Source organism: Ptychodera flava, chromosome 4, assembly GCF_041260155.1.
Source record: "Ptychodera flava strain L36383 chromosome 4, AS_Pfla_20210202, whole genome shotgun sequence".
Lineage (NCBI taxonomy): Eukaryota > Metazoa > Hemichordata > Enteropneusta > Ptychoderidae > Ptychodera > Ptychodera flava.
This window is the reverse complement of record NC_091931.1, coordinates 12,897,244-12,920,245: the sequence shown is the minus strand read 5'-3', so window position 1 is coordinate 12,920,245 and position 23,002 is coordinate 12,897,244. Positions and strand designations below refer to the sequence as shown.

At 38.4% G+C, this 23,002-nt stretch overlaps 2 protein-coding genes across 3 annotated transcripts; one reads left to right on the top strand and one right to left on the bottom strand.

The window, feature by feature from the left end:
* The first annotated feature begins 311 nt into the window (after nt 1-311).
* On the top strand, nt 312-6,573 carry LOC139130917 (uncharacterized). Of its 2 annotated transcripts, none has more exons than XM_070696727.1 (2): nt 312-642; nt 1,633-6,573. In XM_070696727.1, exons 1-2 carry the CDS (start codon nt 638-640, stop codon nt 3,320-3,322), a joined length of 1,695 nt encoding a protein of 564 aa, XP_070552828.1. In that variant the 5' UTR covers nt 312-637; the 3' UTR covers nt 3,323-6,573. The 2 variants fall into 2 exon arrangements, with proteins under 2 accessions (XP_070552828.1, XP_070552829.1); XM_070696728.1 differs by lacking the exon at nt 312-642 and adding an exon at nt 842-1,063 and having other exon boundaries at nt 1,633-6,568.
* Nucleotides 6,574-7,881: 1,308 nt separating this feature from the next.
* Nucleotides 7,882-21,823, bottom strand: LOC139130916 (uncharacterized). Its single transcript, XM_070696726.1, has 5 exons — nt 21,709-21,823; nt 19,851-20,456; nt 18,469-18,648; nt 16,019-17,669; nt 7,882-11,950 (listed from the first exon to the last, which is right to left on the bottom strand). The coding sequence occupies exons 2-4, from the start codon at nt 20,073-20,075 to the stop codon at nt 16,443-16,445; spliced, it is 1,632 nt and encodes a 543-aa protein (XP_070552827.1). The 5' UTR covers nt 20,076-20,456; nt 21,709-21,823; the 3' UTR covers nt 7,882-11,950; nt 16,019-16,442.
* Nucleotides 21,824-23,002: the final 1,179 nt, after the last annotated feature.

Here is a 23,002-nt window from a genome sequence, read left to right as displayed (position 1 = left end):
ATGTCGAAAGATGCACCTTGAAGCGGTATAAAGGACGACGCTTGGCGGCCCGGGTTTGGCGGTCCTTTCTTTGGCATGCCAATATTGTCATAAGGGCGCCCCCTACGGGAGGCTTCTGCGTATATGAATGTAGCCTACACACTAGACTCTCCACAGTCGCTGTGCCTTGTTTTGTGCGCGCCTACGATGGGCCTGCATTCGAAGGCTACGCTGTGCAGCTGTGAGCACGCGCTGCCAGACACAGCGACTGTCGGTTCTTGCAAAGATATGAATATTCATAAGGGTAGTGACGTCTAAAGAAAAACCTATCTAATTGGGCGGAGAGAATATATACTAGTAGCTGGTAGATCTATATACGCGGTATGTTTTTATTTTTCATTTTACATTTTATTTGGCTATGGTACTTGTCATTTGTTTTTGATTAACGGATGTGTGGAGTTCTATAAAGTACCCGGATCAGGCAGAAATCCGACCGGTCGCTTGCAAGAACGTCCAGACCCTGGGATTCGCGTCGCGTCTCTGAAGGGCGCGCGCGTGTTCAACAGGGAAGAACGCAAATCGCAGGGTCTCTGCCAGACTACCTACACAGCATACATACGTTGCGTCATGGACCAGACCTTTCTCTTTTCTGGGAGGTATGAGGTATGGTTGCAGTCATTGCTCATATGCAGGTTCATATTTGGGAGTAAATCTGAAACTCTAAATCATAAACAGATTTGAAAGAAATTATTTCAACACGTTCAATATTTTGTTTTATTGTGGGAATGTGAATTTTGTCTCTCCTGGCTCCGCTCCCCCATTAACATAGTAGAACATTCCAAATATGTAAATAAACAAAACCTTGGTCGAGCCTTCGTCAGGTCAAGTCACAGCGTCTTTGTGGGAGGGTAGCGATACGATGTTATGCCGTAGTTTTACTTCCGGGCTCATATCGATTTATATACATGGTACAATTTGTCAACACAGTTCGCTGTGTCCCATGAATACTGTCTGTTGTACCACGCACTATACGGAAAACGATTTTCCATACACGTAGGCCCGTAGTTGCCTGAAGTGTGTACAGGTGGGTAGAGTGCGCCTAAAACATGCTATTCATTATAACAACGCACCGCCCATGTTCTTCCATGATAATTTCGTTCGTGGTTCATGTTAGGACATGTTCGGGTGACAGCACAATGGCGCGTTCAATGCGGACCACATGTTTTGTAATTAAAGAAACCGGGTATGGCATTACCATTTAGGCAAAGTCGCTTGTGATCCAATACATGGCGGAAGTCCGTGTAAGCACTTGAATTTCAAAGATTTCGAATGCTAACATGGGCTTTCGCCGTGTGTACCTGTACATTGTAAAGTTTACTGTAGTAGCAAAAAAGAAAGACCACTTGGGGTTAAATTTGGCATTTTACCTCCAAAAGACTGTCTCAGCAACTCTGGGAACTCTTTTAGACATATCTTGGGATAGCCTAAATGTAAACGTGACGCCTACACAGGCAACATTCTACAAGTGCATACCAAGAAGTGATGACCACGAGACAGTGGTGATTGCAATGCCAGTTAGCACTACAACGTACCTAACCATGATGTATGACTTGAAAGAAATTATATTTTACAGTCAGGTTTCTTCTTTTGCAGAAGTACTTATACATGTATGATGGAGGAAGAGCCAAAGAAAGTGGTGTCCACAAGCAGTTCAGATGAATCACAGACTTTGGAATATGACATTTTATGTGATGATGTGCAATCTGTGGCAGAAGTGACAGTTTCAGGTGTAATTCCCAGAGCAAACACTCTCAGTGAAGATCATGAACATATTTTGCCTGAAGGGTCAGGTGAACATGGCTGTCCAAGGACATCAGCAGACCTCAAACTTTCTTCTCCAGTATCAGCAGGCCAAAATGAGACTGAACCACCTTTAGAGTCAGAGCTTTGTGATATTACAAAGCATTTGGAACCAGAAGTCAAGTCTGAGGTCAGTCCAGAAGGTGATAATCGGCCACCCATTAAGACATTTGTTTTCCTTGATCTGGAGACAACTGATTTGATTTCATACTACAGGCCAATGCCGAGAATTACTGAAATTGCCATGCTTGCGGTCCATCGTGAAGGACTTGCATCCACAAATGAGACTCGGATCATCGATAAACTGGTGATGTGCATCGACCCTGTCGATGATATTCATACGAGGGCAGCTGAAATCACTGGACTGAGCAACAGTCTACTCCAGGAGCACCAGAAGCAGACTTTCAACACGAATGCTGTGGTTGCCATTCGGCATTTCCTGAAGCGGCAGTGTCCTCCTGTGTGCTTGGTGTCTCACAACGGGGTCAAGTTTGATTTCCCAATATTGAAAGCTGAACTGTCTCAGATACACGGAACACTTGGAAACGTCCTGTGTGGGGACACTTTGCAAGCTTTTATAAGCATACAGAATGACCTCTGTTACAATGGAGATGATGGGCCTGACATTCCAAGTGCCAAAAGGCCAAAGGGAGACCTTACATTGCAGTCGCTTTATGATAGGCACGTTGGCAGTCCCTCGTTCTATCTCCACTCTGCAGAGGGAGATACCCTGGCTTTGATGAAGATTATGCAGAAGCAATATGGTGTGCTCGCTAAATGGTTTGATGAACACGCAGTACCATTCGATAGCATTCAGGTACCAATCGTCAGGAATTTGGCTCCTGAGAATGTCCTGCCATCGCCACCAGTCACACCTCAGAAACCTGGTGCAGAAACAGCTGCCATACAAGGGAGTGGGGGCGCAATTTCAAATCAGACTGCAAACATGGGTGATAAACAGGCCAAGAGAAGCCTCTTGAGTGACCAAATCAGTACCACCGAAGTTGCCTCTATCGTCAATGGTGCAAATATTACAGCAGCAGACACACACTCTGACCCAACAAAATCTAAGTTGACCCATCTTTGGACAGAAAAGGATGCAACTGCACCAGAAAGTTGCACTTATATCACACAAAAGCTAAATTCCTTCACGTCCACTGTTGAGACTCCATCAAGCAATACCAGTGATGACTGTGTACAAGATAGAGTTGAAACAGCAATAATCCAACCTGCTGTTTCCTCCGGGGGATCAAACTTTCCAAAGCCGCAGTGCTCAGATGACGAACAGATCACATCTTCTGATACCATTACTGAGACTCCAGTGATAGACACTGAAGAAAACCATCATGAAACCACTAGTACTTGTGAGCTTGAAGTGGTTCCAGATTCTGAAGAGAACACCTTGCTTATTGAAAACAGTTCCATATCATCGCTGGATGGAGGCTCGACTATGACATCCAAAGAGAGTTCTTTGCTGTTGTGAAACCATCAGAAAATCTGTGTTTTCTTTCCAGAGGTTGTGATTCAAAACCAGAAGATTCAAAGTACATGGACTAAAACTTGATAATGTTTCAGTTTTTGTTTTATAAAACAAATACAATGTCTTTATTGTTCTACCTCAAGTACCGGGTATATTGATAAAGACAGGGCAATATCACCTTCCCTAAATAGTGCATTACGGACAATATGCAATGTTGTTGTGAGTTTTACGAACACAACAAAATATTCTGGAAGATGCATCAAAAGTGAAAGCCAATAGAGCTTTCAATATATCCAAGATAGTGTTCATGTGCATGTGAAATTAATTCAGAGGATTCCAGATCTGGAGTGATTTTGATTGGTGAGACACCCGTATGCTTTTCAAACAATCTATTTATGTGTAAATAAAGATATAAAAGAATACAATTATTAAATGATATGTAAATTATGTATTGTTATGTAAATTACAATCCTTTGTTTTTCCGACACACTGGAAGAAGCTTAATTAGGTTCTGAGAGTCGTCGTCATAATTGACCAATGAATGCTCATTTATCTACCGGTAATACTGGATGATTACCTTTTTGCCTTTATTTCCCTATTTATTCATTATTTAATTACAAACTGATATACGAACTCATGTTAACAGCATCAGCAGATGTCTCGTCTGCACAAATTCATTGATGGGTAAATTAAGCAAAAAGTCTTTCATTGAGATCAAGAAAACCTGGAATACTTGCATAAAGTCACTCAGCGTACAAAATGACGATGCTGCATAAGTGCATAAAAGTCAAAAATTTCCCCTTTGTTGAAATGCAAAGAGATGATTTTATTGGTGACTTCTAGACAAAATGTTATTGTTCCTATTCCAACTTGCATTCCCGTGACAAATAAACATTTCCATGATGTATGAGAAAGCTTATATCGGTAAATGTATGAAAGCCACTGCCAATTAAGATTTCATATACAAGCTTTTATGAGGTCCAAAAGTTATGTAACAGTGTATATTCAGCTATGCATGGTGAGACTTGTACACTTGATGTTTTGGTATAGACCACAAAATGTTTCTAATTGTTTCTGAATGTTTCTGAATGTTTATAATCTTGTCTAGCTGCAAGCATCAGTGTTGAGTTTGTACACAGATTGCTAGTATTTCAGCATGTTCCAAGAAGTCAATGACAAAACTACTTCTCATAGCAAACAAACTTCAAGAAAAAAGCTCAACAAAGAGTTACTTTTTGCCTTTAATTACATCATAATGAATAAATGAATCTACCGTGTGCAGTGTAGCCATTTATTTTGTCGTTGACAAAATTTTATGAAGATACTAACAGCCATTAAAATACAGTGCGAATCCTCAATTCTCATTTTTCAGTGCTTTGTAACAAACTATCATATGATTAAACTATCTGCAGCATATAGATAATCAGAAATAAATTGTTTGGTTGTTTATTCAGAAGAAATTGTCTCCTCACAGTGTCAAATACAATTTATCTGTTTATACATAAGCATATATTACATGTATGTGCACTGCAGTCGCTGGTAACCTTTAGGTGACACTGCTGCGTTCTCGAGGTTTGATTTCATTCATCTGTTTGGTATTTTTACCAAATGTTCAAACGAAGTTACAGATTGCCACTGATTTTGTACCACGTTGCAAGTATTGTTGCAGTATTGGTATTCTGTAGTTCCCCCTGTAATGTTCCTGGCTTTATAATTGTCTCAGCTAGAGTCTGCAACTGTTTCATACTAACAGATACATGTATTGGCCAGACTGCAAAAGAGCATGCTCAATTTGACGCTCGGCTTGATCAAGTCCCATCACAGCTTGCATATTAGTAGATAAGACTGACCATGAAATGGCATAAAACTGTACTATACCTATACCGGTATACTAGAATTAGCTCACCTCTTTTAGGCTTTGCTGTCAGCGGCATGAAGCTTTCTATGTTTCAGCTAATATGCTTCTGAGGAAATTTTCGCTATGTTCTTTAAGAGTAAATGTTGATTTTTAAGCCTATTGTTACCTATTGTACGGATCTCACCTTGGTTTAGATATTCCCTTGGGGCTATGATGAAACTGAGAGTTGCTTATAATAATGCTGCCCGTATTTTTCTGGGATACAGAAAGTTCAGTAGTGCAAGTTCCAAGTTTGTTTCAAACGATCGGTATAATTTTGACAGTTTACTGAGAAAACAAATGTATGGCTTTATGGTACGAATATCTATATGTGATAATGTAATTATTCAGCAAGTGAATCAGTGCTTGAATTTCTCATCTGAATTACGCAAGTTTGGATTCTCTTTTCTAGTGAGATGGACAATTGATGTCCGATTTAAAGAGAAAGAAATAAAATAAATTACATTCAAGGCTTCTTCAAAAAAAAAGCTGGTTGGATTCCTTTAATATTTTGACTACAGGTCCCACGAGATGATCTTAATCAGATTTGTTCAAATTGTGATGAAATATGCAAATTTGTATTTTTGCCATATTTTACTATTTTTTGGCATAAATCTCCTCCTTAATGGCTCGTTCTACAGCTTTAACATTTGGTATACAGATCCCTAGGGATGACCCTTTATACCGTAGATTTGTTCAAATTGTGATGGAATATGCAATTTTGTATTTTTAAGGCATTTTTTGTCAATTTCGGTCAAAAAATCTTTAAAAATTTCTTCAAAACTGCTTATCAGAGACTGTATTATTTGGGATATAGGTGCCTAGGGATGACTTCTTTCAAATTTGTTCAAATTGTTCAGGAATGTGCAAATTTGTATTTTTGTCAAAATTTTTTTCACTAAAACAGCTTGTCTGATAGCTTTGGTATTTGGTTTACAGGTTCATAGGGATAATCTAAATGTAGTATATTGAAATTATGATGAAATCTGCAATTTTTGTATTTTTTGGGCAACTTTTGCCACTTTTGGTCAGAAATTTGTTTCTCTAAAATTTCTCAACTGACAGCTTTGATTTTCGGTAAACCTGTGCCTTGGGATAATCTCAATGTGATATATTGAAATTATTATGAAATCTTTAACTGTGATTATTTTTGCAGCTATTTTTGCATTTTTTGTTTGGCCATCCTAAAGTGAGCTATCAAAGCTTTCCACCTTATCAAAATGTCACAAATAGTTAGTCTCTACCGGTACATAATACAGCGAAGCTCTATCGACCGTAGGGTCACTTGTTAAAGCAATGCCCCCATGTACTTTTCATCAAAATTGTTTTCCAAATAAATGGGTCAATTCTGCAAAGCACATTGCACAAATATTGATCTCATACAACACAGATGGGTGCAAATCTTTTTCAAATAAAAAGAGAGTTAAATGTTAATCCTTAACTCTGTATCACATATTGTGATATATTCCCCTTATTGAATCAAATAGTATCTATTATCACAGCTATCTGTGCCAATATATAACCTTTATAACCCCAGTTTTATAAGGTCTATTTCTGTGCACTAACAAATGCCGTAAACTAATACTCTGGATATTTCATGTGTTTGATGATTTGATGATATTACTTTTGTTTCTCAAAGATTCTTTTAATATGTTTAATTGCACGATGCATCTATTCAGTTTTATGTTCTGCTTTCCAGCAAAAGGGAGATTTATCACTTGATTGAAATATGATAGAAATGTTTTGACTGCTCAGTGTATTAATATTTAACAATCCTACACGTGGCATGATGGTGTACCGTATGTACAGACAGTGTCACATTTTAACTCAAATCTACTTTTTACAACACACCATACTCATAATCTCTGCAGTGATCATTTTACTCTGCACTGTTGTCATGGTGATAATGATGCAATTCAAAATTTTAGTTCTCAGAGTGTATTTTTCATGGGATGCACTGTTGTCATGGTGACACTGATGCATTAGTTTAAATTTTTTAAAACCTATCAGACTAAGCTTGTGCTAAGTCTGAAACTAATAATTGACCAATGAGGTGTTTTACCAAAACCAGTAAACAGCTGCGGTATTACAGTAGTATGTGGCAATTTTACTGCTGCGTTTTATCGTGTTATCAGCTGCGGTTAGTTCCATTCCTAGGCAAGTGCTAATTTCAAAACTTTGGATGAAAGTTTCAAATAGAGGTGATATTCTGGCAAGCAATCATGATGATTTTCCCTATTCATTGGCGGGAATAAAGTTCCAAACCATTGAGTCTGCGTCTCCATTCTACATTTTGTTGTGGCATTGGAAAGCAGTATGTGCAATTCGTGCTTCGCATAAAATTTCACAAGGTGCGTACAGCCCTGTGATTGCTGTACAGAGTATACAGCAATCACCGGGCTGCCTTATATAAATTAATAATAGCAGCTAGCTGAGGTCACTTAGGAACATGTCAGGTCTTGAGCCAGCTCAATGCCCACCCTCACCTTCCAAAGAAATTTGCTTGCAGAGTACCCTGACCCTGGGTGTCATCATGGAGAAATATGGAGAAATACAGTATATACTGCAGCCTTGCCAAGTCTATTCAGATGTGAATATGATAGCACACCATGTATACATATTGGCAGCATGATGATGATGAGTGACGTAAAGAAAGCCTCAAAACTCAGCCAATCAGTTTTATTTTTATTTCAAAAGTATGCAAAAACAAGATGCCCAAATAGAACCTCCCTTCCTAACAAGATACAGCAAAGTCTCTAAATAAACAGAAACATCTTATAAGATCTTAAAATTTAATGCTACAGTCATGAGTCAAGTTGATTCAAAAGAAAATCTGAATGTATGAAAGTGCTTCAGAGAGGGCAGAATGCAAATTTTTCGAAATTTGAAGACCTAAAGGAATTGCTTGTCCTTTGTGTGAAATCATAGACCCTCGAGGGTCTATGGTGAAATTCAGGCTGCACACATAAATTAGTATTTTTAACGACCATCAAGTGCTGATGACGTTTTGTTATATTCATGAAGTTAGAATGCATGATATACCGTAATGGTGAACTCAGTCAATACAAACAAATTCAACAAGATTAGAATTTGCATATTACATTGATTCATGCATCAAGGACATTCAATTAGTTGAATAATGAACTCCCAAATATGTCAAAATACTACTCACAGTGCTTCTCAACAAAGTATATTCTCATTGCAGTTTTCTACGAGGGCTACAAGTAGGTTAGTAACAATTGAAGATATGATATGTAAACCATTTCATAGTATGCATACAGAATGCATACACGGCCACCTGGCAAAGGTGCCAACCATACAACAATTATACACGGCCAGTTGCTGTAACTTTCAATAATTTTTTCACTACTAGTTTTTTTGTTTTGTATGTCAGTTGCAAGTTGATATGCACAACAGCAATACAGTCTACAGACTGAGATGACAAGCTAAATACTGTGTATCAATCTCAACATCGAGTAGAACAAGAACATGTTGAAGACATTTAAAACAAACAAAACAATGAAAATCTCATCAAAAGTTACAATATTTTCACTATTTTTGTTCTATAAAACAAATTCCTTCTCTGTAAAGTGTGTTGAAACACTGGCAGCCTTGCCCCAACAAAATGTACCGGTATTTTACACCATATGCGCTGTTGTCAAACGAATTTTGGCCCATACTCAAATCATTTTATTTTAATGATACAACACTGAACACAAATCACACAAACACTACAAAGTCGACAGCTGAAACACAAAGGGGGGGAACAAGACGTTGTATTTTACAGAGAGCTCGAAAGAAAAACATAAAAATGTTACAGTTAATGGAGCATGAATGAACCATTCTACAGTTTCTGTGCATTTTACCTAAAATTAAAATTTTTCATTGCAGGAAGCATCCAATTTCCAACCAAACATACTTACAGATGTACACCTAACTCGGTATACACCGGTAATGTTAAGCATTTACAAAGGAAGTATGACGGTAGTATTGCAATGAAGTTTGAAACAATCAGTTTCAACACTGCAAAAAAATGTATCTCACTGTATACAGAAACGCAGGTAACCAAGCAAGCTATATACATACTCTGAGATACCAGTAATATAAAACTCCTTTTAATGTTGTAGTTGTTAGTCCTCATGACGTATATAACAAAAATAAGATAGTTACATGACATTATTTTCTTTGATATCGAGTTGTTGACTGGGTCAGAAGAATATCACTGAACAAATACAGTATAGCTCTGCTTGTATTAACGTTACTTGTAACACCGATAAAATAGCTTTGGTTCCAAACTATGCTTGTTAAAATAATACAAATGGCAGAAAAATGCTAAAGGGAACAATAAAAAAATATAAAATCATGAAATAAAAAGCTTTTGTGCACAAAGTCAAAGAGAAAACTGCCAACAGGTTAGGAAAACTACTTTTTGCAGAGTGTCGCTACATGTAAGTGAATATGTACAGCTATTTGGGTTTTCTAAAAAGGTATTTCTAAAAAGGTATTTCTCAAGAAACAAAAAGTTTTTTATTGACTTGCCATAAACTAAACTTAAAGGCTCTCTTCTTCTTCTTTTTGAGGAAAGTACAGTATATTTTCACACAGGTATATCTACTCAAACTGTAATGTTCCATGACCCAGCAAAAGTGTACACCTTCACCGTTGTCTCCATAAACTTGACAAATTCTCTGTGCTTTGCTAGTTTATCATTTTGTACAGCCATTGGAGCTGGTTTCTGTTTATGGTAAATTTACTTTATACAATGTCAGCGGTTCATTGTGACTAAAGCCTCTCACATGCTTTTTCAGTAGAGTGTCCACAGTGTCTCTGTGCATTTACTGTGTCATCTGTTTTATGAACAATTTTCATAACAGTTTCTTCTTAACACTGTATAAAAATGTGGTTCAGTATCGGTGGTTCATAGTTGTCAAATATAGACCCTGGACCTTACAGCATCTGTGCTTGCCAAAGCCTCAGTAGTATTTCCTTTAAAATACATGTACACACATGTATCATCCAGATAATTAAATATCTCACTTGTCCAGGAAATCAAATAAATTAAAAGAGTCTAAAAATGAAAATACAGATTAGTGTATTCAACCAATGTTAGCTTTCAAGTTAGTCTCACTTTAAAGATGTTGATAATGATTATCTACACCTTCAGATATGAACAATGACAAGTTTTAATCACTTCACGAGTGAAATGAAAGTGAAAATTCGCCTTGCTCAAAGCTGAGTATAAGTTAATTAATAAAGTAATCAATCTATTTATTTACTTTATTTATTTTCTACAAAAGCAAATGATTTCATCTCATTTCAGCACCTAAAAGCAATTGTATTAGGCTTTGTTTTATTAGGAAATTTACAAAATCTGATGGGTGCAAAAACATATTAGAGGTCAAATGTTGTGCATTGCAAAATGATTGCTATATAAGATCTCCAAACTAACAGATGTTGCTATTTGCATTGAGGAAAGTTATGGCAAGAGTTTTAAGTCTTTCACTCTTTAGGTGCACACTACCTTTACATGGAGTGTGCCTCAGGGACAGAGATGTCCGGACTCTCAAACTTTTACAATATTTTTTTGGCCAACCACTTGTGGGGGCTCATTTTGTAGCTCATGGAGTAAATACAGTTGTCACTGGCTTGTTTTTGTGAAAATCAAACATTTTTTTCTTCAACGTAGAGTCAACATGGGGATGGCAGCCATTTTCAATTTCAAGAGTTGATAAATATTGCATAATTTGTTTTGTCTGATTTTCATTCTTGATTTTGAAAGGCAATGGTTTTAAGGTTTCTTTTTGGAAAGTTTTGGGCAAAACTGTAAAATTTTCAATTTTGAGGCACATACCACCTTACATAAATACAAAAGGGCCTCAGCTGACTGAACTTGACCTGGCTACATCCTCTGTACCCGGTATACCGGTATGTTGACTTTGGGAAACTATCTTGTACAGCAGGCAGAGTATTTCATGTTTTGTGAAGGGCATTCACAGGGGTACTACACCAGTAAATGCTGGAGAGGACACCTAATTATTTGATTTTGCACATGTGAAACCCTTTGTACATACTCTACATGTATGCGAGCAGAAAGAAAAAATATCACCCAAGTTTCCATATGATATACATGTTGCATTACTAACGTTCTACAGCCTTTACAAAAATCCCCTTCACACCTCTTGCCATGAGAAGCTGGCCTTATAGTTCCACTGCCAATCTAGGTGTGTTCTTGTCTGCACCATGGCCAGCATAAACTTAATTTGTCCGGGTAGCAACACTTCCTTGGCAGGCAAATATCGAGACACGATCATGTGCGAGTAGTCCATGTTGAACATGATCGTGTACTGCCTATCTGGACAAATATTTGCCACTTCCACAACGCCACCAGCATTGTTCTGCCGTTCCAGGAAATACAAGCATTTTTGGTGGACCTCTTTGACCGTGTTTTCCTGGTCAAAGACAGGAGGTATGTGATTCCAGGCCGGCTGCTTCGACTGTCTGCCATTCTTCTTTCTGGGTGATTTCAAGGAGCACACACACAGGTCCGCTTTCACCCCTTTGTCAGCACAGTTGCCATAGTGACTGTAGGCGCTCATTCTCTGGTAACTAAGCAACTTCATCCCTTCTCCTCTATCCATGGAGGACTGCACCACTGCAAAGAAGACATCTTCCGTGTTTCCTGAATTCTCTCCTGCTGGAATGTATATATCCATCTTGGTGATAGCCACATTATCCTGGAAGAAATACCGCAAAAAATAATGTCATTTTTACCAGTACCAATCACATCAGACCCATTTATAATAATCTAGATACCATATGGTGTCAGTTAATAATGAAAAGCCTTGTTACAGATTTTTTTAAAATATAGAACAGAAATGTACATGAGATAAGTATCAGAAACTGATTGACATTCAATGAAAATACATCTTTGACTCTTTCATACTGTTCACTTTCATTTAACCTTGGCTGATGTATCTGAACTCTGAAAATATCAGTCACAAGTGCATGTATATCAAAATTTGCGGTCAATTGAATAGATGCATATTTACTTGTTATAGTTGTACAAATGATGACGTACAATTTCATCACAAAAGTACACAGTATACGGCCAGCTTCTAAATTGGTGTGGCCCGTGTTAGTCTTGACGGCATAGTTTCTTGCCAAGCCTGTGTCTGCTCAAAGTTCAAGAGTTGTGCACATCAGGAGTACAATACTATCTAAATTATGAGCTATAATTCCACTCAATTGACACAGCATGAGCAGCTGTGCCTTTCAGATTAATTCTCAAATAACAACTGCATGCACACATGTGAAGATATCATCCGGTGAAATTTGTGCACAAATGTACATGTACACTCAGTGTGACAATTTTCGGACAGGGTAGTGAATTTCGCCCAGAGCCGTTTCATAAATGACAAGCACTACGAAATTATTACCATACCTTTTGAAACTGGAATGTGTTTATCCTCAAACTGTTAACACGACGGAAGTAGTATTAAGGGGGTCAAAGTTGCCAAATTTTGACCCCATGTTGAGTGCTTAGTAATCGGACTGCTATCGCAGTAATCAGATGTCATATTTGAATGTGATTATAGGGGCTGAATATTGATATTTTGAAACTTCAAACCCGCGATTTTCAATTTGATGTGTTTAGAAAACTGTTTGTAAAAATTTTGTGATAAATTAGCTATGTTCAATCCATGATCGACGCAACTATATCTTGACGTGTGTGGTGCTTACATATCAGACATGGGGTGTCTCTGTGTGTTGCTTTTGACACCTTGTATTGTACGGTTTGTTAACTTCGCCAAGTTTGTAGCCCTAAATAGCTTCTACCGAAAAAAAAACTTCAAAACGGGACAGCAGCGTCACCTGACTTAGTATGCGGTAACATGACTTGTAAAACGCTATCAATATAGAGCGTAGTGAGTACAACAAACAGCGTATCATTAAATGTCTGAGAACTGAGGTCATCCAAAAGCTGTCAAACTGAGTGTAGAATGTATCTGTGCCAATGCACGCAAGAACTACAGTGCCCAACCTACAATTATTCTCGTACTTCATCAATACGACAATAGAATTATTCTGAATGAATATTTGCATTCCAAAGCATCGTTTTAATGTTCTTAATTTTTTACACCAAGTTCAAACACAGTTTTCAGTATTCTTGCAGTTTTTAATGATAATCAACATGTACGAGGGTGAAGTTCAACTTCAATCCATGTTTAGTGGTTCTAAAACCACTATCACCTTGACCTTTTCACAGGGTTTCACTTGGATACATGTATCTAATACGGGCGAATTTGAAAGTATAGGGGAGAACACGTGAGAGGCTGAGGGGGAAAGTTTAGAGGGGAGTGTCCTCTCTCTTATAAGGAAAATTTTGAGAAATTGATGTGTACAAAGGTGCAGTCTGTTACCATCTGAGAGGTGTTTTCAATTTGTTTTTTACTGAATTAAAATGTTAGAAAATGACATAGGACACCCAAGGAGGAGAGCACAAGGGGGGTGTCCCCCTCTTACATTGAAATTTTGAGAAATTCATGTGCGCAACGGTGCAATCTGAGAGGTGTTTTCAATTTACTTTGCAAACGGTGAAACTGTTTGAAAACGACATTGAACACTGATATTTTTATTACATTTTTTGCATGATCAGTGTTTGAGTCACAATATTCAACAATCAAACAATGACAATATACCGGTATTTGTACGGGAATAATAGAATCCCACACCCCCAACGGGTTGGGATGGAATGTCTCACACGAGTTGGGGAATTCTGTCTCACACGAGCCAAAGGCGAGTGTGAGACAGAATTCCCCAACGAGTGTGAGACATTCCATCCCAACCCATTGGGGTGTGGGATTATTTTTCTCACGTCCCTCCAATATCTTTAGAAAATTGCATTTTATTGTGGTAGGTTTATACTATCAAAAACCAGCACCTGATTGCACTTGTTTCATTTGTATCATTCCGCAAAGAAAAATGAAGTTCCTTTCATTGATGAGCATATCAAACACGTTAACATGTATATTACCGATATAGCAATTTTGTTTTGTTGGTCAGCCACAAAATTCTCCAGGTCATCTGAGGAAAATGTTGCGAAACAGCTCTGGTGGCCATCTGTTGATGACATTGCGTGAAAGCTGTCGTCTGCTACAGCCTCGTGTGCATCGAAGTTTTTCGCTAACTGTATCACTGTCAAATCAGTTCTTCTCCAGAAAATATGTCGACGAGCGTAAATAGCCGATAGGTTTGTAATGGCCTGAATTCTCCCGTTACAACATAAAAGCGGTCATCCTCCGTGTATTTGTTGCCGACGCCGCGCTGACCGTACTCAAATCTAGAACAACCTGTTCACTCTGCAGTTCAGTCGTCTGTCCCCTATAGTGCCAGTTGTACATTACGCGATGTTCTATTCGTCAGATAATTCGTACAGAGAACTGGGCTCTGAGCAGAATTGACCAATCAACATACGTTTCACATACGAGGTGTTCGGTCGCGCAACAATACAGAGTGTGAGAACAAATTGTTCTCACACTGTGTTCTCACACTCCCAGCGCACTGGGGACGTGAGAAACTCTTCTCCGTCTGCATGAGATTGCAGATCAAAGAATATGTAGCAATGGCAAATCTGCGAATTTTTTGTGTCTTTTGCAAAATCTTACATGTCTGTAGATGAAATTTAATGACCAACAGTTAAGAGTAAGTATTTTTCCTTATCCATAATGGCATTCATTATTTGTTCGCAACTTTGAGATTTTACTGCTGGGCAAATGACCTCGTCCACTGTGTAATTTCTCTGGCTGCTGGCTCTAATGAAAAGCCTGCTTTTAACACAATGATTTCACCCACATCCATAATTATCATTAGTGACAATGGACTTATTTACAGGTATAATTTGGGTGAACAGGTAAAGTCCTGTGGTACTACAGATGACTTTGCTAGTCCTGTATATTTTATGTATCATGCAAATGCATATTTTTGCAATTTTCCGCGGAGCAGTGAAAGTCTAAATTCATTTGATAGTTTCAGACACTTCACAACTGGGCAGAACTCTGGTATACACATCTTGGACATTGACCTGTAACTTGCAGTAGAATGCATCTCAGAGATAGATATTCTGTCTCTCCTATTTTTACAAAGCTTTTAATTTAATAGCCTACTGCTTGTTGGGCTCATTTTAAAGCTCTTGGGGTAAGAAACATTGTCCTTGTCTTACTTTTCTAAAATGAAAAATATCATATTTTTCCCCCATGGTTGGCAGCCATTTTGAATTTCAAATAATGGTAGCAGTAAATGTTAGGTAATTTGATTCTCTAGCACAAATCTTTGCATGGTGACCTTTGAATTTTATTCTGAAAGACTGAAAGTTTCATTGACGAAAGTTCGAGCAAAATTTCAAGTCTTTCACTTTCACAAGGCAAGTATTACCTTGATAGGCAAACTCTGGAATTTGAAGAAGGTTGGTACAAACGAAACCATGTGACGTGCACAGACACACATAGAAATACATGTATCAAATGCTTTTGTACACATGGGTTTTGTTTGTACTGCCATCATGTGACCTCGTAGACATATTGTCAGAGTCCAAGCAGCACTGCACGTACATTTTATTCCAGAGTAGGCCATTTCATCACCACACTACTTTAACGATTACCTATGCCAATAAATTTCTGAACATGTGTCTCAGCAGTGGCAATAAAAAGAGCTAATATTTCTTAATTTCTGTAGATAGGCTAAACTTTACATGAGCTGTATAATTTGCAATTCCTTTGAAAAGAAACCAATGTACAGACTCTCACCTCTTGATGGCTCTCCCTGACATTATCAAATCTGCTTGCCACAAGTCTCTTGCACGAACCAAACCCACTCTTCGCATGGGGATGTGCTGCGATGAATTGATCCTGTATGGCGTTGTTGAGCTGCCCAAGTGCAAATTCTGCCAAAATGGCGTGATTGGTGTCATTCTTGACGTGTGAATCGAACCCTTGACAGATACAGAGGTTTGGTTGGATCCTGGGAATGGTGTTACAAGTTCTGTCTGCTGGCGTACTCATAAACAGTCCCTGGGACTGTACGTCATATTTTTTGTGTGTCTTACTGACGGATGGTACGTACTGTGGCACCAGTGATTTAACCATGTAGTGCAAGTCTAACAATGTGACTAATTTATGCTGATTCTCTCTGAGGGCGGCCATCTTCTTTTCACCGAGCATCTGCGCAACTTTATTTGGCACTATGATGAATCAGGAATGGATTGTAAAGTTCAATCCTGCCCTCCTCGGTTTTCTCAATGAATTCTCCATATGCATTACCGTGGTCAGCGTACATGATGGTCAGAGTGTTCTCTTGTTTGGTGAGGAACTCGACATAATCGGCCAGAGCATCGTCCAGAGTTTGCACCCGGCGTCCAGTGTCCTCATGCCCGGTGTTCAGGAGAAGGTTGTTGAAATACGGCTGCTTGAGTTTGGCCATGGTGCTCTGGAAGTACTTCACATACTGCAAGATGTACTCATGTTGGTGTTTGCCACGGTAGCACAAAGCCTCAGGGCCGTGGAATGGATCATGGTGGTGGTTCACCCTCAGCATTTCACAGCTAGACAGGGTGACATCGTATCTGTCTATCCTTGCAGTCTGCAGGGCGTCTTTGAACTTTTTCCATCTGTCAGCCAGCTCAAGGTCGCGGTCCATCGCCAGAAGGTCCTTGACCAAGCCCCATTCCCATGTCCAGCATAAATCCTCAAACCATGATGTATGATAGCCATGCTTTTTGAATTGCTCAAGCATTGCTTCAGTTTTCAGAGGCTTATGTGGCATGTCTAACACGCCGAACGGTTTTGCCACATCGTAAATTTCACCAGCGAAAAATGTCATCAGGTTCTCATAAGTTCTACCCTTCAATGACTGGAGCAACTCAAAGTCTAGAACAGTGGATGCGTTTCTTCTGTTGATTTCTTTCATTGTCTGAACCGTGTTCGGCAAAGAACGAAAGAAGTGGTGCCGGGATATTGAATCCAACATGACCACGTTCACGTCTATGTATTTATTTGTATGTACTGCCTTCTGATTGATGATCTTCGGTGGCAGTATCAACAGCTGATACACATTAATGCCGACAAGGTGGTGCTTCCCTGCTAGGATTAAATCATCTTCATACGCTTCATCATCATTGTTGTATTCATATTCTGGAGTGTCATTTGTGTTGCTCTCATCATCATCCTCATCATCCTTCTCCTCCTCATCTCTGAGTTTTGGACACCTGATAAAGATGAATCCAAAATGATGCTGGCGACTTTTTGGATCAATCATATTCCTGAGGAGGTCCTGCAGTTTAGCGATGGATGGCAAACTTCTCCAGTGAAGGGTCCCCAAATCCGGGCTGGTGGTTGCTATGGAGACTGGTTTCTCTGGGTCACAGACATCATTGTAGCATTTTATGGCATTGTGCATTTCCTAATTGAGCAAATAAATAAAATGATAGTAGACACGTTTAACATCTTGTTATCAATACATTCTGTGCATTTTAAGTCAGTCCGCGAAATAAAGCATAGATAGCCACAATATTTTGCAATCTGCTGGAATATTTTTATCCATCCACATCAAATGATAATTGATATACACACACATACACACACACGTACATTAATATAATGATTATATTTTATTATCTATATTAACATATTACTATTATTACTATGATATGTCCACACACATAGGCAGGTATATTATATTACCAGTTTCACCATATTATTATCATTACTACCGGTATATCATGCATATCCACTCACACACATGCAGCTATATCATATTTTATCACCAGTATCAACGTATTACTATCATTACTATCACAAATATTCATATACACACAGAGCTATATCAATTATATTACCAGTATCACCATATTACTATCATTACTATCATAAATATCCATACACACACAGCTACCGTATATCATATTCTATTACAGTATCACCATATCATAAATGTCCATACACACACAGCTACATGTATATCATATTTTGTGACCAGTAATACTGTAATAGGCTTGATAGTATTAGTAATACTATCATTACTATCATATATATAAACACAGACACACAGGTATATTATTTTTATTACTACTTTTACCATATACCGGTAGTCTAAAAAACTTATAACCATTATTGTTTTTTACGCTATGAGACAAAATCTCAAGACACAAACTACATATGTCAGATTAAAACCACACATACATGTACATATTTGGACTTACTTCATATTCACAGATAGTTTGGTATTGTTGATGATCACAGGATTCCTTGGGGGTTGACAGGAACATGTCATTGGCCAGCTGACATGATCCTCTGATTGGCTGAATTCGCCGGCATGAGGCATTCCCAGGTGACACCGCTGGTGAGTTGAGATGCGGGATAGCACAGTGCTGGCCATCCGCCTGCAAAAGAATAACATGAAACGGTTGACAAGTCAGAAAATTTCAGATGACATGAGAAAGTTGATGATGAGAAATGCGTAGTTTAGCTGCTGGCTATACCTGAAAATTCACAGGTGTGCGCAATCAACTTCAACTCAAACCAGCCATGCTGTCTTGACATAACTTTTCTGGTCAATTATGTTATTTGAGGAAAATATACTGAAAAAACATACTTCTAAGACAGTGCATCAAATTTTTGTAAATTCACACATTATTCACATTATCTCTGGAAATGCTAAGAAATGTTAATTGTTTGACATACTTGAGGTGGTATGCACCTTGAAACTGAAAGACTTAATATTTTGCTCAAACTTTCCTAAATGACACTTTCAACTGTTTTACAAAATACAAAATTAAAAATGGGGCCACGGTACAAATTTTGGAACTATGGGAACAGATTTACTGATCTTTGAAATTCAAAATGGCTACCAGCCTGTGTTAACTCTATGGGTAAAAAGCAAAAATTTTCGATTTTCACAAAAATCAGCTAGACCAGAAAAGTATTGTGAAAATTTGAGTTTGCATATCTGCCCCAGAGAAGTATTCTACCTAAAAAGGTTTGACAACTGGAAACATGCACTTATCTCTCTGCTTCATGGGGAAGTAAAGGTTTCCTTTTTTTTTGTTATCTGAGATTAATGCCAACCCTACTCCTCATGCTTTACAAGTTTCAATTACACTGTGTACAATTCAGTTATTGAATTTTCCATGCCAACTGACACCTTTCATCAATTTCGTCTCACAAGAAAAAAACTAGAATTTCATATTTTTCTCCCTAAAATAAGTATTTTGAAATACAACGTATCACCTTTGCCATTACTATGCAATGCATACATTATGCAATGTTGCTGTCATCAAACCAATTCCACCACGGACTAAAATCCAGTTGTCAATAACGTTTGCAATTACACATGTAAAGGATACTAACAAAAAGCTAAAACTCGGCATTTCAAACTAATTTTTTGGAGTAGAACCGATTTTGAGCGTAGACCAAGAAATTGTTATTTATTTTTAGATGGAAAAAATTCTGGTGAGGAAATGATGGCCTGTGGAGCTGTACTAAGGCAGTGTGTAGAGCCAGTTTCACTGACATCACAAGTGTATTGATAAATTGACCAACACAGAAAGACAAATGTTGGCGAGCAATATCGAAAACTACTCACAGGTTTCTGTAAGTTGAGTTTCCTGACAACTTCTCCCATCAGCTTGTCAATATCATCACCTCTCCCGTCGTCATCACTCACTGCAGTTTGCCGGTTGTTGGAATGATATTTATATATGAACAACACAGCGACCACCAAGGCAAGTATGAGCAGGACTCGAAACGAGGAATAGTGGGACCTATATCTCATGAACATGCTGGTCAGGTAGCGTTTGCCCTTTGCCATCGATGGAAAACCAAAAGTGTTGAAAGGAAATTATGCTGACTCCACTGCTTGCATAAATTCTGTGCAATGAAATTAACAGTTAATCTGCATCCAACAGTCAACAGCATGAAAGTTCAAGCATGATGAAAGAGTAAGGTCTCTTGCCAGACAAAATTACATCTTCTTCTTGGCCAAACATTTCATTACTACCCAATGGCGGCTGATTCATTTGTATCCATTCATGGCCAGATGGTCCCACCATCAGTCTCCACAAAGCCTTTCCTGAAACCACAAATACGGAAGAATGCCTCTTCAAAACTTTCCTCAAAGTGCTTGGTCACTGACAAGATCTGAAGTTCAAGTCTTCATTTGAGTCTCTTGTTTTGTCTTGTATTCTAAAACCTGAGACATGAAAGTGGAGAAATGAGGTCAGTGGCAATTTATTTCAAAGAATGTTTTCTTTGATTGGAATAACGTAATTTTGATATATGGTGAATTTTATATTAAACAATACCTGCCGTAAGCTTTAAATAAACAATCCAGAATTGGTACATCAGTGGTGGGAAATTTGAATCAAATACAAAAATGCCAAAAACTCTCTTGGATAGTCCAAAGAGAGAAATCTCATTGTACAATAATTGATTGTTACAAAAATGTATAGCAGACATTTTTTAATCCATTTGTTGGCAGCATACATGAATGCACCAACTCTGGTGTGTAGTTGTCGGCATTGGTAGCACCAGGTGGCACCCATTTTCTATAGATCGGAACTTCTGTCAGACGAATACAAATACAAATTGTGAGTTGGGAATCCATGAACATGTACACGTGCACGTGTACGTAACAACAAGCGACATGCCGGTAGATGCAGCATTGTAGCTCGAGGTTTTGCCTGGGTATATGGGTCGGACGGCAAGACCAGATTTCCGACCCATATACCCAGGGAAAACCTCGAGCTTACAATACTATAGCCCTGCGTACGATACTGTGTGTTCCCGTCGTGTTCCCGGCCTCCCACCACATGATGGGAGGCCATTCAGCTGGGAACATACCTGTAGTAGGTACTGCAGCTACAACAAGCGACAGTGAACCTACGGCTCATAAGCAGCTACCTACCGTATAGCTGTCATAATTCATCGTAGCTTGTGGTCAAAATCACTAAGCGACCACCCGAGTAAGGGAAAATATTGGCGATTGCAGGTGAGAGCTGTCAAGCCAGCTATTACCTCCATGTTCAGTCGTTCCACCCTTTATGATTCAACATACCTGGGTTGTCCTACACTACAGGCGTTTGGAAAGAGAGTTGCACGATGCGTGTTCAATCTTAATGTACACGGTATTACAGAAGGGTCTTTTTCCTTACAACAAGCATACAGATCCCGCGAGCGCCTTTTGTTGTCTTATAAGCCAAGAACGCAGACAATATGCATGGAGTCAGTGAAAGTCTGCGTACGGTATAGCAGCAGGAGCCTTGATAGTATTATATTTATAATGGTTTCTTTCACACAGACGTGTCGCCCGTGTAGGAGTGTTGGTGTTTTCCTCTTTCATGAAAGAGCAATACTCGTACAGCATATACAGTACCCGCGCATAACTTGCTTTACCTAACGCAGAACTGAAAGAGAAACATGCAGAATGTGACTAGTCAGCTTACCGGCATATTATTGAGTTCTGTAACGTGAGTTGTTACACCTGCCAGATATCACCATTGGCGTTATCGAGGAGGCCCTGTATATGTATGTTGAAAGAATCGATTGCGCTGATGTAGTTTTATGGGCAACTTAGGGAGTCTGTGTGAGTTTCACATCAGTGTGTGAAAACATTCGTTATCACTGAAGTTTCAAGCACGACAGCGATCAAAAATATAATAAGCATAATTATGCTTAAAACGACATTTTCAGTAATTATAAGACAAATACCAATCAATAAATACCTGAAAAATGTCAAAAGCCGCTGCCGAACCTACGCTCTGGGAATGAACTGATTTGCTTTGGTTTTGCCTGACTGAAAACGTAAGAAATAGTGAAAATGACCGCTGCGGGCAGCAAATGTAGAGGACGACGGTCTCAACGAGTGATGGCAAATTTTCCTCACACGGACTGAATATGAATAGTTCATATCTTTTGTCGTTATGTTAGTTTACAAGATTGCCTTACATTTTCAATCCATGCATAATAATAAAACCTATGTATGTGGACTATAGTATATGGTGACATGCTGGTCGGAACATCATTTACTGTGTTAGGTTGTTCCGTGCTGAGGGACTTCGTTCTTTTTACTTGTTTATTCGTGTTTGTTTATTTGTTACGTATGTTTATTTTCATAGATAATAAAGAACCAACAAAGAATGGTACTTGGGTTCGTGTATGTTTTTTTTGTTTCTTTGTTTGTTTACAAGTATAGTAGGTAAATGATACTTTGAAAAGTTTCTAATGCAATCCACATCAATAAAGCATACCCGTCTTTGCCATGAGGAGTAAGCACTCATGTGTATCAACGACTCTCTCTCACTACTCACCCTGTGAGTTATTAGAAAGGGTGACACTCATAGGTATATTGATGATATCATTATTTTGAGTAATCCTAGTATATCTGATCACCATCGCCAGTTATCAAGTGTTAACTTAAAGAAACAACAGAAAAGATGGGTTCAGCATGTCCACTGGCACAGGCGCATGAGTAGTGAATAGTTAAAAAAATATTACATTAATATTATAAGTGGAAAAACTAAAAATGTAATGTTATCAACAAAACTGGTACTGTTTGAGCTTCCTTTCTGCTGTGTAATTTGAAAAGTAACTGAACGGCAAAACGTATATGCATGATACTTGATATGACACAGTATTCTACGCCACCTTCATTTTATACACATTCTGTGATTTTTGAATGTGGGGCAGAAAGGAAGCTCAATGCTGATGTATTAAATACAAAAACGGTTTATGAAATAC

Bases quoted from the DNA above. Each gene is read 5' to 3' on its own strand.
- LOC139130916 (XM_070696726.1), bottom strand. From the start codon at position 20,075: ATGGCAAAGGGCAAACGCTACCTGACCAGCATGTTCATGAGATATAGG. The intron at 18,649-19,850 runs GTGAGTAGTTTT...ATTCTTTTGCAG, and splicing joins AACTCAACTTACAGAAACCT to GCGGATGGCCAGCACTGTGC. The intron at 17,670-18,468 runs GTAAGTCCAAAT...TTGCTCAATTAG, and splicing joins AAACTATCTGTGAATATGAA to GAAATGCACAATGCCATAAA.